This window comes from Stegastes partitus, unplaced genomic scaffold (genome assembly GCF_000690725.1).
Source record: "Stegastes partitus isolate 25-593 unplaced genomic scaffold, Stegastes_partitus-1.0.2 Scaffold235, whole genome shotgun sequence".
In the NCBI taxonomy this organism is placed as follows: Eukaryota; Metazoa; Chordata; class Actinopteri; family Pomacentridae; genus Stegastes; species Stegastes partitus.
The window spans coordinates 30,856-48,141 of NW_007577966.1; the positions used below are offsets into that span (position 1 = coordinate 30,856).

At 39.6% G+C, this 17,286-nt stretch overlaps 1 protein-coding gene across 1 annotated transcript in view; it reads right to left on the reverse strand.

Moving 5' to 3' along the window:
- The window catches only part of vps8 (VPS8 subunit of CORVET complex), a 77,841-nt gene that overhangs the window by 21,228 nt on the left and 39,327 nt on the right, over nt 1-17,286 (reverse strand). Inside the window, exons 21-32 of the mRNA XM_008281496.1 lie at nt 16,310-16,536; nt 15,593-15,682; nt 13,668-13,719; nt 13,508-13,550; nt 12,463-12,535; nt 7,920-8,039; nt 7,472-7,543; nt 6,541-6,660; nt 5,936-5,992; nt 3,349-3,431; nt 1,162-1,246; nt 915-1,013 (exon numbers count right to left, since the gene is read on the reverse strand). Coding sequence (XP_008279718.1) covers nt 915-1,013; nt 1,162-1,246; nt 3,349-3,431; nt 5,936-5,992; nt 6,541-6,660; nt 7,472-7,543; nt 7,920-8,039; nt 12,463-12,535; nt 13,508-13,550; nt 13,668-13,719; nt 15,593-15,682; nt 16,310-16,536 — 1,121 coding nt within the window. The remainder of the gene's footprint in view (nt 1-914; nt 1,014-1,161; nt 1,247-3,348; nt 3,432-5,935; nt 5,993-6,540; nt 6,661-7,471; nt 7,544-7,919; nt 8,040-12,462; nt 12,536-13,507; nt 13,551-13,667; nt 13,720-15,592; nt 15,683-16,309; nt 16,537-17,286) is intronic.

The following is a 17,286-nucleotide window of genomic DNA, read 5'->3' on the forward strand; positions in this document are numbered from 1 at the left end:
TTTTTTTTTGTTGAAAAGCAATAAAAGGGGAAAACTGTACCACTTGGTTCAAAATAGGATCAATAAGTACAGAGGGTGATTGGCATGACAGACAACATTCCTAAGTTCAAATAAAAAGTAGGACTGAAATTTGAAAAGAGCATGCAAAAAAAAGACAGCAGTTTTTGGAAATGTGTGTTAGAACTATAATGCATGTGTGAAAAAGTCTGGGTAAGAATTCTAGCCTAACTGCACTATGAGTATGGTAAAGCATGATGGAAAAAAGATGAACTTATGTTTATCGATGGGATTCTAAACTCCCACTGCAAAACAATTCTAAAGTGTACAGAGAGAAATTGGACACACACTTCATAAAATCAGCCAAAAATTATTCACACAACAAAAGTGTATCTTTCTGCAGGACCAAAGAACTCTTAAATTTAAAGTCAAGGTCTTGGAATAGCCCTCACATGCCCATATCACACCTACGTCATGCCTAATCTAATATTATATGACACTGTAACTGTGATCTCTACTGAAGCTGCTATTGTGTGTCAAAATACATATCTTCATATTGAACTGTATACCTACGGCTTGATTGTTTAAAACCTAAGTATGTTCTTAGTTGTGGAACACTTAGAGTAGTGTGATTGTAATTAAAATTTTTATAATTAAAAAATATATTCTATTTGTTTTGACATTCCGTTAACTGATAATGCAAAATTCATGTATTTTTTAGTGTGGGGCTACTATGTTATCTTATGCATTCCTATTAGTATCTTAGTTTAGGTTTCTTAGCCAGAATCCTATAACTATACATCCCATCAAGCTTATCCCCCAGGAGGCGCGCCTTCCTACCTTGCTTTGCCACCTGGAAAGGATAAGCATCAGTAATTAAGGGATAACTGTGTGTGCCTGTCTGGATATGTACTGACCTGCATATGTTGTCGTACTTTGTTCTTGACTGCTTGTTTCTCCTCAGGGCTGTAACCGGGCATGGACAGCAGATTGTGGATGTAGCTGTAGATCTCCCACTGACACGCACACACGCATGCACAAACACACACACACACACAAGTGTTTCATCTGAATCTGCTAATTACACTATTCAAACAGCCTAAGTTCACATTCATATTAACATGTATCAACCAAAAATCTTCATAAATCTAAAATGTAACTCACCTTTCTGAGGGGGTCTTGCAGGTAGCAGTCAATTATCTTGTCATACAGATGTTTCTTCTCATAAAGAAATTCACAGATTTGGTAGCTGGAGCGCCAGACAAGAAGACAAAGACATGTAACCAAGGCCACATAGTGAAACAGGAACAATCATGCTATAATAATAACTTTAAACTATCCAATTTACCATTATAACATATTTTCATTTTTGTCTCTGGTGCTTTCACAAGTAGTTGAGGGAACCAAAGTTTAAAAATTTCCTGATGATATGAGAACTCGCTGAAAAACAACATGAGATTGAACACCAATTGAATACTTCCTAAATCAATAAATTACTTGGTAAATCCTAAGCCTATGTGAAATAACAACACTGAGTAAAAGCTGCACTAATATAACGATCGCCGGGCCACACTTAGAGACAGACAACCAAGCACACTCACATTCACACCAATTTAGAATCACCAATTAACCTCAACATGTTTTTGGACTGTGGGAGGAAGCCGGAGAACCCGGAGAAAACATGCAAACTCCACGCAGAAGGATTCCGGTGCCCCCACTGGGACGCGAACCGGCAACCTTCTTGCTGCGAGGCAACAGTGCTACCAACTGCGCCACCCTGCAGCCCTGTGAAACACCATCCAGGGAATATTTTATTTATATTTAATTTATATTATGTGATTATCTCCATAGAAATGGTTTGTCTGAAGAGTTTCAATCAGGTGCTAGAATGAATCACAGTACAAAGACAGCACTGGTGAAAGTCACTGATGATCTTCTTATAGCTTCAGACAGTGGACTAGTTTCTACACTTGTTCTGCTGGATCTCAGTGCTACACAGTAGATCACAGCATCCAGAGCATACAGAGACTGGAAAGTTTAATTGGGCTTAAAGGAACTGCACTAAATTGGTTTAAATCATATTTATCAGACAGATTCCAGTTTGCTCATGTCAATGATGTTTCTTTCACCCACAGCAGAGCTAGTTATGGAGTTCCACAAGGCTCTGTGTTAGGACCAACATTATTTACTTTGCACATGCTCCCCTTAGGCAATATTATTAGGAAGCACTGCATAAATTTCAATTGTTATGCAGATAACACCCAGGTATATTCATCTATGAAGCCAAATGAAACCAATCAGTTGATCAAACTCCAGGCATGTCTGAAGGACATAAAGTCCTAGATGACCTCTAGTTTCCTTCATTTAAATCCAGACCAAACTGAGGTTATTGTATTTGGCCCTAAACACCTTGGCTCCCTGTAAAATCCAGGATAGAATTTAAAAACCCGCTTCTAACATATAAAACTCCAACTCCATCTTACCTTAAAGACAGTACTTTACCATATCATCCTAATAGAGCCCTTTGCTCTGAGACTGCAGGTCTACTTGTGGTTGGGAGGCAGAGCCTTCAGTTATCAGCTCCTCTGTTGCGGAATCAGCTCCCAGTTTGGGTTCAGGATGCAGACACCCTCTCTACTTTTAAGGTTAGGCTTAAAACTTTCCTCTTTGATAAAGCTGATAGATAGAGCTGCTCAGGATCACATGAACTGTCCAGTAGTTATGCTACTATAGCTTTAGACTACCGGGGGATTCAAATGATGTACTGAGCTCCTCTCCTCTCTCTTCCTTTCATACAGTTATAACAACCATTACATGTGTTGCATCTGTGTTCCCCCGAGGTCCCGTGTTTGTTCTCTCTGCGTACATCTCTGGATCTGAAGCTTCACGTCTCTGACCTGCAGCCGCTGGCCTCACTGACCCCCAAAGTATTCATATTTATATTTATTGTTCTGTTCTACTGCTACTCTCCATCTGCTATCTTGTTTTCCCCACCCCCCTCCCCACTTTCACCCAAGCAGTCTAGGCAGCCTAACCAACTGCTTGCTCAGAGGGAGTGCAAAGGCTACTTTGGATTGTTGGATTCTCTGTTTAAATATGTAAGGTCTATACCTTACCATGTTAAGTGCTATGTGATGACATATGTTGTAAACTGCGCTATACAAATAAAATTGAATTGAAAAACTTAATTGAATTGAATACTACTTTAAGTAAATTTTCAATTCAAACCTAGTCCAATTCTGTGAGCTCATAATTATAGAAAGCTACAAAATACTGAAGTTCAAAATAGGGAACTCAATACAGCTATTTGATTCAAATGGGTCTAGTTCCAGCCTTTGGCATTATACTTACAACTTGGCCTTCTCTGCCAAAGTCAGCAGCCTTTCTTCATTAAATTGGACCACACCCCCAACCTGCAACAGCTCCAGCAGAACCTAAAAAAACAGACCAGTTTACATTAGTACGGAAGTGCCTACCTGGGAGATATGGAACTTCAAACACATAGTTCAATAGTTGAGGGAATTAGAAGTAATTGGACAGATACAGGAAAAACCTTTGCAGTTAATGACTGCTTTCAGACAACCTGCATCATCTTCCCTGGTGATACTCTCCCAGGTCTTCACTACAGCAACATGTTTCTTGCTGTGGGGTCTTTGTGCTTCTCGTTCAGCTTTCAGCAAGTCAGTTAAACTGAGATCTGAGCCCTATGTCTTTTAGTTCAAATCAGACTTGAAAGATACCGCACATTGTAAAGGTCATATCTTAGTCCTCACTATCTCAAGGATCTCCTAATCACATAAGAACCCCTACATCAGAAGGTAGTCATACCCAGAGACCGAATACTCATTAAGGACTGATGTGTTTTACAGCCCAGACCCACAAACTCTGGAATGACTTACCTTCTGAGATTAGATTTACTAAATCTATCACTGTCTATAAATCTCTTCAAACATTCTTTTATTAAAAACAATTTTTATGTCTGTGTGAAATTCCATCTGTCTTGTTTTATTGTTCGACTGATGTAATCCTTTTTCATCCTTTTGCTGAAGTACTTTATAACTTAAAGAAAAGTGCTACACAAAAAAGATTATTTTCAAATCTGTTACTTTAACAGATTTGAAAGGGCTACACCACCCTGCCTGTTGCCTTTGGCTTATACGCCACTATCCACCATTTCACCAATAACCTTACCCATGACATTCCACCCATCTCAGGTCAAGAGGAAACTGGACAACTGAAGCAGAAGAAAGAGGCTCAAACCATCTCCATTCACTTTCTACGGTACTGAGGTGAAACTTGTCTTCTGCTACAGATACCTTGGAGCACAGCTGGACAACAAACTGAACTGGACACTCACATGAAGGCACAATAAAAGAAGAGGAAAAGCCATCTATATTTTTTAAGATGGCTGAGGTATTTAAACATCTGCAGGCCTTTTTGTGCACCTTCTACTCAAGTGTGCTGGGGATAGGGTGCCTGCACAGCAGATGAGAACACTATAAAATCAAGGTAAATGTATAATGGTGCTGCCACTACCATGCTTCATGGAGGGGATGTGGTGTTTGCAATGACGTGCAGTGTTTGGTGTCTGCCAAACAAAGTGCCTAGTCTGTTGACCAAAATCAACTGTGGTATCATCAGACCAAAGAACCTTCTTTAGTTAACTTCACAGTTTCCCACATGCCTTCTGGCAAAGTCCAATCAAGATTTATTATGAGCTTCTGCTAACAATTGCTTTCTCTTTGCCTTTCTTTTAATTTCTTAACGATGGATTTAGCTGTACTCTTTAGGATGTTTAGTGACTTAGACTTTTTGTTGTACCCATCTCCTGAATTATGTTTTTCAATAACCTTTTCAATAAGTTACTTTAAGTGTGTCATACTGTAGTTATATACAAGAGTACTAATTCACCAATTAACTAGTAACTGGACCGCTCAGATAGAGGTTTCTATACAACAATAATTTGAGACACATTGACTATACTTAAACAACTACTATTTCACTACCTGTGTGACTTCTATCAATAATTGTCCATGTACTGGATTAGGTGAGTCTCTTTAAATGGGGTGAAAAGCTATGTAATCACTCATTTTACATTTTAGATTTTTAATGAACTGACATAATCAATCAAGACATAATAAGTCTTGATGACTTGACATTGACAAGGAAATATGTACACGTACACCTTGGAGAGCATTATTTATTGGCTGTGCAGTCTTAAAGGGACTTTCACCATGCAAACAACTTTCTACTCAGTCAGTTTGCTATCATCCAGTTTTCCCACTGTTTTATATTTAGTAACAGTCACGAGTTTGAACAATCTACTGATCAGCTCTGTTGTGCCTAAGTAGTGCTGGAGTACAGAAAATAGCCATATTTAACTACTGCAGTAATTAATACTATGGTAGTAATCAATAATATGGCAAGAAAAAGTTCATCATTAAACAATTACACAATGATATAAAGGTCGATAACGCTGGAAAAGTTTTGGAACTGTTGAATTTCTGAAAGTGCAGCTGCAAAAATCAGCAAATGCTGTGATGAAACAGGCTCTCATGAGGACAACTCTGGGAAACTATGACAAAGAGTTACTGTTGTTTCCACGTCTAACCGAGAGAATTTGAGATAAGCAACACAGCAGTGAAGAAAAAGCAACAACACCTGCTTAGTAGATGTAGGAACTTTGTCTCGAAGGAAGCACCTACTAGATATGTGTGAATAGTTCTGATGTCTTCATTATCTTCTTCTTAAAAACAAAACAAATAAAAAAAATCTTCAAAAATGGCCAAAAAAAAAAAAAGGAAGAAAACCTTTGAATGAGTAGGTGGGTCCAGACTTTTGACTGGTGCTGTGTATATAAATTTGAAGGGAGAGAAGGACTGAGAGACACAGAGAGAGACAGCGAGAGAGGGATATCTATATATCTGTGTACTTCAACCTGCTGCCTTTCAGTGTGTCGGGAGTCATCATCTGGGCAACACAGGAACTCCAGAACCTGAAAAGACAGTAAAGAAAAGCCAGAAGGAAGATATGAATGAAACATTTAAAGATTAACTTTGTACCTGTCTTTTGAACCCAACAACTCATCTATTTAATGTATTGTAAGCTCATTAAGCAATATTATGGGTTTATTTTGATGCCACCACTGTAACAGCAGTGTGTTAATTATGCACAGTGCTTTCACCAATGTGAGAGGAGGGAAACTGTCATTTTCTAGGAAACATCACAGTTATTTCCTTGTCTGTGCCAGTTTGGGATCCTGGTGAGTTGCTTCCAGGTGCAGTGGGGAGCTGCAATAGATGGTGAGTCACTGCCAGTGTGCTGCTGGGTCAGCTCTGTTGTAGCTGCCAGAGATTATCTACCACCATGCTGCCTGCATTGTTTTTAAACATATTTTTAAGTGTTTATTGTATTTCCCTGGTCATTGTGTGCCTATTTGGTACACTAGGCTTTTCCGTCTGTGCTTTCTATATCAGCCATAAGATCTGACAGCAAGCATCAGGGTAATATGTTCTTCAATGAAATTGTTCCGGTTCTGGTTACCTGATCAAAGAGCTTCCTGTTCACAAAAAGCGTGTTGTCTGGCTTGGCCAACTGGCGAGCCAGGAAGGTGAAAAGCCCACCAACCTGGGAGGGAGTAAAATCTGGGTTGTCCACCATAACCTTAGTAGAAAGAAAAACATGATCAGTGCAATTAAAAATCCATCCATCCATTATCTATACACTCCTTAATCCTCACTAGGGTCATGGGGGGCTGGAGTCTATCCCAGCTGACACAGGGCGAAGGCAGAGGACACCCTGGACAGGTCGACAGTCTAGCACAGGGCTACACTTAGAGACAGACAACCAAGCACACTCACATTCACACCTACGGACAATTTAGAATCACCAATTAACCTCAACATGTTTTTGGACCTTGTGGGAGGAAGCTGGAGAACTCGGAGACACTCCACGCATAAAGATCCCGGGTGTCCTCACCGGGACGCGAACCGGCAACCTTCTTGCTGCGAGGCAACGATGCTTACTACCGAGCCATCTTGCAGCCCGCAATTAAAAACAAATGGAGGAAATAAAAATTGGTACAGCAGTTAATTTTTTAGCAATTAGCAAAACCCTAAACAATGAGTAGTTCTGTCGAGAATGACATCACATCTTTATCACTCCAGCCTTGTGCTTAGTGTCAGTCTGATTTGCTATGACAGAGTGCAACAACGAAGGGAACATTTCTTTTGGAAATGACTTTGCAAGGTAACTTTTTCAGAGAAGAACAAGGCCATTGAGCTTTCCTTCATTCTCCATGCTGCCTTTACAGTGAGCAAGAAGTTATTAACAACATTTGGTATTTTTGCAATTAACAATGTATATAATCTAAAATAAATACATGAAGAAAAAAACAAAACAGCACAGTAAAGTAAATCAAACAAAATGTAAAAAAAAACACAAAAAACATGGTAAATGATTTGTTTGATTTTACCTTGAGTAGGATGTCCACTATCCTCTGCTGGTACTCAAGGGCTTGCTTGTCATTCTTAAAATCTTCAAATGTCTACAATGCAGTAAGAATCAAATCTTTTATGACAGAAGAAAACCTATGGTCTGAGAGGGCTGGATATGGAAAATGAAAACAGTGCAGACCCCACATTTGATTTTAATGTGTATGACTTATGGCAGCCATACTGTGCATGGCTAATGCAGGAAGTCAGTGACAATAGGTGGAAGAAGGGTAATTATATAATACTGAATATGGAAGCCAATGCATTCAGCTGTGCATCTTAATAAATGCCAAGTAAGCTGACCCTGATGGTGAGGGTTGTATTAAAATGGACCTGATTAAGATTCATAGCCTAATATAACATATTCAAGAAACAGTCATTTAATTTGCTAAGCATGCCAAGAGTTAAAATGATTTGAAGAAATCTTACCATGGCAAGGACATTGAGAAACTCCCGTGTGTCAAAGTGGAGGAGTGTATGAATAAATGGGAAAACTTCCTCCTCCTCTGACGAGTCAGCTGAATGGAGACGGATCAGGAATTCAAACACCTAAACACACAAACACACACACTAGTTTACTAGTGTATAGAACAGCTTACTTGCAATGACTGCTGCTTCATTTCTTCAGATGATACACGTGGCGTTATCACTTATCTCCACCCTCATCAAACACATGCCCAGAGCATCCCTACTCAGACACAACGGTGACAAATTGAGATAAATAAATGAAAAGAGTACACAGACAACACCACATGCTTTCTGCATATTGGGTGATTCTGAGTACTTAATCCACAGCAGTACTTTTTCTCATTGGTTAAAGTCCCTCCCCACTGATTGACTAAGCCCATTAAAAGTCACGTATCAAAGTGACATATTTAGTGTATCTGCAGGAAACTCCTGCGGATGTTCTAGCAGTCGGCGGTCGCCAGCATCCTTTTCTACGCCGTGGTGTGCTGGGGCAGCAGTACATCAAAAAGGGACGCATCGAGGCTGGACAAATTAATCAGGCAGGCCAGCTCTGCAATGGGCATGAATCTGGACTCCCTGGTGACAGTGGCAGAGAGGAGGACACTGAACAAACTGCTGGCCATCATGGACGATGCCAGCCACCCTCTGCACACTGTCATCATCGCCCAGAGGAGCCAGTTCAGCGACAGGCTGCTCCTCCCCAATTGCAAAACTAACAGGACCCAAAACTCCTTTGTTCTCCGAGCCATCAAACTGTTCAACTCTGAGCTCGGGGGGAGGGGGAGGACCAGCAAGCAGGGAGAGGTGGGGAGCGAGGGGTGAGGAGTGAGGACATTGGGGTGAGATAGAGCATCATGCTCTATCACCAGACTGTGTGCAATATTTAGGCACTTTGGCAATATTGTACTGTATCCATTATTATTAGTATTACTGATATTATTTAATAGAGCCATTTGTATTCAATGTGCCATATGTGTTCAGGTCATTCCCCGTTTGCCACAGTAGGTGGCATATTGGACATGGACATGCATAAATAGAAGAAGAGGTAATTACTCCTCAGGTGTGCTGCTTACTGGGAAGAGCAAACACTTTTTGACCGTTGCCGCCGTCACCGCCGTTTAGAGGCTAATCTTTAAGCCTTTTCTTTGTTTTCATACAAGTTACAGATGTAAGTGTGTGCATAGCAAAGGCTGTATTGACACACGTTGGTGAATAAACACCTCTTAAGCATAAGTCCGAAAATGTTTGATTTACTGCGTGGAGCTGCCACATGACGACGTGTCAGTTACATTTCCCGGTACCAGCCCCTCACTGTGGCTTTGGGATTTTTTTGTTTGTTGAAATCAAGTCACTACATTATTATTATTATTATTATAACTATTATTACTAATGTTGTGTTGGTGTTGTGTTGTTGTTGCTAGTACAACAATTTCCCTGAGGTTCATATGAAAGGGATCAATAAAGTTGTATCTATCTATCTATCTATCTATCTATCTATCTATCTATCTATCTATCTATTTGAAATTTCGCTTTTAATTGCCAAGGCTAAAAAGCCGCAAAATATTGGAAAGCAGTTCATCAAACCTGCATGCCTAAAAACTGTAGGGAAGCTATGTGGCCCACAGGTTACGGAAAAAGTTAAAACCCTTTTCCTCTCTGACAACACTGTTAAGGACAGAATTGATAAAATGGCTGAAGATTGTCAAATCCAGGTGCACGAAAAGCTCAGGAATATTCCCTTTGCCATTCAGTTGGATGAAACAACCACTGTGTCAGACAAATCCGTGCTCATAGTTAATGTGCAGTATATTGATGGTGAGAATTTGAAACAAGACATTCTTATGTCTACAAATCTAGCCACAACAACTACAACAGGCCAAGATATTTTTATCACTGTGGACTCATATTTGTCATCCAACAATCTGCCCTATGAGAATCTCGTCGCATGCTTCACTGACGGGGCTGCCGCGATTATGGGCAAGAACAACGGATTCAACAGCCGACTGAAGGAAAAAGCCCCGGAGTGCGTAATTTTCCGCTGCATGCTACACCGCCAAGCACTGGCCAGCAAAAAACTTTCAGAAGACCTCAGTAAGACCCTGGCGACTGTTGTTAAAGTTGTTAACTTTATTTAGGCCTGTCCTTCAAACAAGAGACTGTTTGCCCAGCTGTGTGAAGATGAAGTGCACCAAACACTGCTGTTACATATAGAGGTGCGCGGGTTGTCGCGTGGCCAGGTGCTTGTGCGTTTTATGGAATTTCAGGAAAAAATAAAGGAATTCTTACAAGCTCACAATAAATTACTGTATGAACAGCTGTTGGAGGCTTTTTGGATTAAAACAGCATACGTAGTGGAAATATCCACTCTCTACAATGAGACAAGCAAGCGGATGTAGGGGCCTGAATCAAACATCATGCAGTGCAAAGACGCTCTCAGCGCTTTTATGCGCAAATTGGAGTACAGAGTTAGGAAAATGTCAAAAGGGGAGTTCCAACATTTCCCACTGCTCATGAAATACTCCGGTGGCACGGTGAGTACGGCTTTACGCACGGAGTTTATCCAGCACATGAACATATTTCAGGAGGAAATTAAGTCCCGTTTTGCTGATGTTGATGAGTATTTATCAAAGGAGTCCTGGGTGATGGATCCCTACATTTCCAGTCTCGAGGACGTGGAATATCTTGGCTGTGAGGATGAGCTTGCTGGCCTTCAAGCTGATTCCATGTCAAAAAAATATTTCCAGGAGAAGGGATACAAAAATTTTGGATTGTTAAAAAACAGGCTGTTGCTTCCAGACTGGCAAAACACGCAGTCACAAGGGACATCCTTCCATTCAGCACCACGTATCTGTCAGAGACTGCCTTCAGCGCCCTTGTAACAATAAAAACAAAAGCCCAAAACAGACTGGATGTCCACCAGGACTTTAGACTGGCTGTCACGAGCATCATACCTGACATCCCAAACCTGGTCAGAGGCGTGCAAGCTTAAGGTGGATATTAGTTTTCTGAAGAAGGAAGAAGTTATTGTTCTTGTTCTTGTTAATGTTCTGCATGTGAATACGCAAAAACCTCCTCTGTTTCAGTTCATTGACAGAGAATAAGTTAAGACAGACCTATATTACTGTTGATAATCTGTATGCTGGTAATGAATCATTATTCGTTGGTGTTTTTGATAGAAAAACAAGTTTACATTTCATGTTAGGTCTTTTTAAAAGAGACATGGTAAAGGACGTGAGAAATAATTGTTGGTAATATTTATGTGTCTATTTTATACACACATATGCACACAAAAGTGTAGAAAAGAAATACGTCCACACATAAAGATTTAGCCAAAACTGTAATTACTGTAGCCCTTACAAGGATAACCAAGATGAAGCAAAGAGAAAATGACAAAAACTAGAACTTATTATATGTTGTTTAGAAATTTTAAAAAAGAGGAATTAATCACATGTTTTATTATGTGTGTGTATGCGGCTCCAAGCAAAAAAGGTTGGGAACCACTGGAATAGATCATTAAAACCTTGATGATACTTTGGGGTGGATGTGCACATGGACAGCTACAGACATCCATGGATGTAGGAGTCTGTTTGGAAGACTGCATTGCATACATAAACAGGTTGTACCTACATATTCTGTGTATACACACTACCAAAGAGCATGTGCACTGTTGCTCTTGTGGTACTGTCCACTTCTATAGGCATGTTCCTTTGGAGAGCAGAATTTATCTTAATTTAGCAGAGAACCAATGTTAATTGTTGTGGTTGTGTGTCCATGCAAGACTTGGGTGTTGGTTGTGTAAGCATCCCTGATGGTGCTACAGCAATGGTCCAGTGATTTAATACTATGGGAGGTGAGTACTTAGCCTGGCATGCTTGAAACCGCTTAAAATAGTACGTGGACAATCCTGATGATGTTGGTCATAGTCCATAATACAGTCAGCCTGCTGTTGAGCAGTGCTAGTGTTTGGTTAGGGTGGAATCGAAACAACAAGCATTATCAAGAAAATTCGCAGTGGCAGCATAATGGCTGACGCAGAGAAGTAAACCCAGAAACATCCACTGATGCATCAAGGTTTCCACGAAGCAAAAGGCAGATGTACATGGGAACTCCATAACAGATTTCCCCAACAGTTACAGTTTGTCTGTTTTGTTCCACTGTGAGTACACATTCGATTGAAAGACGTCGTGAAGTGGTGGTCTGTATACATGAGTCCAGAGCGAAGCGTTGACACAGGAACAAACCATGAGCATATAGCAATATTTTTAATCATGTATAAGGACTAAGAGAGAGCTAGTAGAAAGCTTTACCTGTTGCACTTCCACACTGACATCTGTAACATAAAATATTTTCTAAGCTTTAACTATGACCTCAAATCCAAACTGTATTGTGGGGTATAACAAGCAACAAACTTTAATCATTTGGTGAACTTTTCCAGTATGCACTGCAAAAATATAAGTTAATAACACAGGCACAGATATTTGTGAGATAAACAGAATCTCCATACCTGGTGTTTTACTTGAACCACAAGGTCTTCAGGGATGTCTCCTATTGGATATGCTCTTCCTGCAAGACAGCAGCTATATACACACATATGCATTAATACATGCACAGGACACACACCAACACCTACGGTTGTGTAAACAACATATAGGATCCTGTATACAGTACAACATACATTAACCCTTCAACAAGCCTTTGTGAGTGACATTATTCATAAGAATCATGGGCATACAAAGTTAAAGTCAAGTGCAAAAACTTGATAAAGTGTGTTTACATTTGTTTTACATTTGGTGCAAATTGCATGCCAAAAAAGAAATTGCTGTCATAAACCTACTGTTCTGTTTTCTTGGCTTCACAGGTACCAAGAAGCCTGTACCATGCTGCTTACCTCACCTGTGTTTAATGGTTGCAGAACCTCTTGCTTTTCATTCCTACACCCTTGTTACAAGGCTGTACCATACATACAGCCTGCATGAGACATGCAACTGAGATGCAACTCAAACCTCACTGCAGGGTCTAGTGTGTCATCCAGAGTTTTAGTGTGGAGCTTATGTTTCACATGTGAGGATATATGTTGTATATACATACACTGTACATACACACCCACATCAGTCAGTTAACAGATATTGGGCAGTATTTTTCTGGTGTGCTCCACCTTTCTCTCTCTCTCTCTCTCTCTCTCTCTCTCTTGTGTTAAACGATTGCAAACTAAAGTAAATATAAATTCAATTTATAATGAAATTAATTAAACACTTTCCTATTGCCATCATTGATGGTCCTTATCATAAGAAAATCAGTGTTGAAAGAAGACAGGTCTGGCAGTATAGCAGTGCTGCAGCAGCATGCGAGATCCAATACAGTGAGGTATCCATAACAGATGGGTGGAGAAAGTGTGTCATGGAGCTCACACATCACATCAAATATCTAACAGCTCCTTAACAATGAAAAAGTAGTAGAATTTAAAAGCAGATAACAAACTTGTGGCTATAATATACACCAGCTGCAAGGACCAATGGACTTAGGAATAAATTAATAGGTGTGTGATTTACCTTATGTACACCAGAAGTTTGTTTCCCATCACCACATCCTCATCTGACCAAGAAGAAACACGCAGAGTAAGAATTAAATGTGCTTTTGAATCTTTCCTGTCAAGAAGTGTTATAAGATATGTGAAATGTCCTTCAAAATGGGTTTGTTGTCCAGCCTTACCTGTTAGGCTCCTCCCTTTCTTAAGTGTTGGGCCAATCACTGCAAAGAGTTTCTAAAAGATAAACACAAAGTGTACAGCATAGGGTCCCATGACCACCTAGTAGCTTTGCTCAGTGGCTCAGAATGCAGTTTTAGGCTGCTCTCTGTTTCAACCAAGTAGATGGATGTTCTGGACAAAGGCCTAATTCTACCAACTTAAACTCTAGTACAAGTTATTCCTTGCACTGTTTGAACTGATGATGAAGCCTGTGTGTGTGTGTGCCTGAAGACCACTATCTGCTCATGTCTCCAACCTGCTCGCTCAGCTCCAAGTCTCCACCTGCCAGCCTCAGTCCAGCTCTGCTCACCTGCATGTTCCACTGCCATTCTGCACTACTAATTCTGTGCCTTGCACAGAACTGTGGATATGTGACAGAGAGCTGCTCTGCCCTTCACACATAGGCTCTGACAGGGAGAACTTTATTAAAGACTTGCTTTAGTAAAGAGTCAATTTCCTCTTTAAAAGAGAACAATGTCTCACATTTAAATTTACTGTACAAATGACCAGAATACTGTTTGTATAAAAAAAAAATGAAGAAGAATTAAAAGAGTTCAACCTTAGCTTAAAAACAATGAATAGTAGAGTGCTGTACTATGAAGCAAGATTAGTCTCTCAGCAAGATATGTTAAGCTTAAAGTCAAGAGTTTTTGTTGCGACACATGTGGTTCTCTTTTAACTTGACTGGACCACCATAGTAACATGATGGAGAGCTGAACTGCTCTGGAGGAGGTTCTGTTCAGTTTAAGTGATTATTTCATTTGCCAAAGGAAAAATGCTGTCAAGTCCCATTTTGCCCTGTGTGAAAAAGTAATTGTCCCCCTAGCTACTAATCTGCCAAATGACCAAATTCATTTTACAACTGGGTTCAATTTCACCAGCCACACCCATGTATGAATACTGGCAGGCTTGTTGAATCTAAACATCACTAAATACAACCTGTCTGGCTTTGTGAAGTAGCTAAAGGGTCTCAAAAAGCAGCACATGATGCCACGCTCTAAAGAGATTCAAGAACAGATGCAAAACAAAGTCACAGATATTTATCAGTCTGGAGCAGGGGTCGGCAACCTTAAACACTCAAAGAGCCATTTGGACCCATTTCCCATGGAAAAGAAAACACCGGGAGCCACAAAACCCTTTTGACATCTAAAAAAAAAATATCACTGCATATATCATTTTTTATCTTTATGCTATGTATAAAAAAAACTATAGTGTGTTGTATTCATGAAATCAATGAACTGCCACAGAGAAAACGCAATTCCATTTCTGCATGCAACAAAAACATTTTGAACTCTGAAAAAAAAAGAGCAAACAATTTAGGATACACTGGTACAAACAAACGCACAAAATGCTAACAGCAAGACGTTTCTCTTTCTTGAGCAAAACAAATGTGATATACAATATAAAGAAAAAACATGTTCGTAATCTCGACGCGCTGTTACGCTGATTCTAAATCACCTGTTGCAAGACACTTTGTAGATGCCATATTCTATTTGTCATTATGTGGCATTGACATGAAGATGCTCATCATCATAGAGGTAATGTAGATCAAATTTTACTCCCATGTGAATGCATACATATTTTCAGTACCTTAAAATGCTAAACCTTTGTGGCTTAAATGAAGAATTAGATGTGACTCTTTTCTGTGACCCCATTTTATTGTCTTTTACACCTTGATCTTAGCTTCAGATGTTTTAGAGGAAATTATGTAACTTGATACTTATCTCAACAAGGTAAGCCAAAAAGGTCAAATAGTTTGTACTTATAGTTTACATATTTCCATAAGGTCAAACTGAAATTAAACTAATTTATATTAAAAAAAAAATAACTGTACCAGACTGCATTAATTGAGAAATGCTAAAAATTGTGGTGATGAAACAACCTTTACCTCCATTGGAGTAATGTAGTCATTCATACCACTGTTGAACACGTAGATCATTGCATCATAGAGCTGGTTCTCCCAACACACTTGAACCACCTGTGCGCACACACGCACACGCACATACACACACACAACATTTAGTGAAGATGACTCAAGTGGAATTGTACAGACTAATTAGGCTGTCTTCCAGATAGTCCTCACTAACATTGGCTGACTGCTGCCGACAGTTGCGGATGGCGCATACATACAAATATAATGTAATACACACAGTAGTCATGATGCAGGCAAGAGGCCCTGCTAACATTTATTTATTTCAACTGCGCTTACTTAGATGAAATGGTCAAAGACTGAATGTCACTGCTTGCTGCTAAGCTAAATCATATATGGATTTATTTGTTCCTACCCACTGTCTTGCAAAACAGTGCAAAAAGATCTGTGTACAGAGGGTTTGTATCCGCAAGACAAGACTGAAAAATACACAAATTTAAATTCAAAAATGTAAAATGTTGAGAACGTCCAGCTGTTTGCAACGAGTACTCTGTGGTCCAGCCGCACTTAGTCTCAAAAATACATGTAAGATCATGATAAAATCGAAATCGTGATTTTATAATAAAATAATCGTGATATATTTTTTCCATATCGCCCACCCCTACTTATAAGTCAAATGGAAATAACATTTGCACTATTTTTGCTTCACATACAGTTCTTAATATAAACACACACCTGTTGTATGTCCAGGCTGGTGACATCTAGATGCACAATGCACCTCTCCAGGCTGTCCATCATGCCATTGTCATGGTAATGGGCCAGGAGGTCCCTCATTATGGGCGCGGTGAGGTGGCCAAGGCGGTCAGCAACAATGTAGGACTCCAGAGACTCCAGGAAGACACCCTTAGCAACCATGTTCTCCACCAGCTGGCCATACAACTGGTTAAACAGCAAGTCACTGCACACCCGTGCACGCACACACACACACACACACACACACACAAAAAAACTAAAAGTGACATCTCTATTGTGGTGCTGGAGTAATTGCCAGCCTCTATTACACCTTTTACGGCAGTGTATTTTTTGAGAGCTGTAGTTATTAGTTATTTTGTGATGAGTTTGACATTAAAAACATAGTAAAGGTCAATGAATTACAGTTTAAAAAATAAACTAGTGTTGGTGACTGCTTAGTTTAGGGTCTTTGTCACAGTTCTACCTTCAAACATTTCACAAAGTTTCAGTTAATAACTTTTTAAAGAACCAAGATTGTAAATGATCTAGAACAGGTCAAAAATAAAAGCAGATTTGTGCAGCTGAAGTTAGTTCTTTACCATCAGTCATTTCACAACCCCTTTGATTTATTCTCTGACACTTTGGGAGTTTGAAGCTGAGACCGGCTGGACAGAACTACATGTGCCAGACCTGCTAAAATATTGCTTAGTCTTCCATAATAATCGTCTAATAATATAGCCAAAAAATCAAACACCTAGAAAAACGTATCCTGAGAAAATAACAGATGAAAAAACAAAATCTCTTCTCATCTGAGGAAACTTTCCCCACCTGTGTCACACATGATTAAAAAAAGTATTTAAAAAAGTGACCCAAGCAGTTTCGGTTTTTTTTTCTTTTGTCTGGCAAAACATAGATGAAAAAAAGCAAAGAAATTAAAAATAAAAGGCAATTTTGCTTAGACTTCAAGAATTGATGACTAT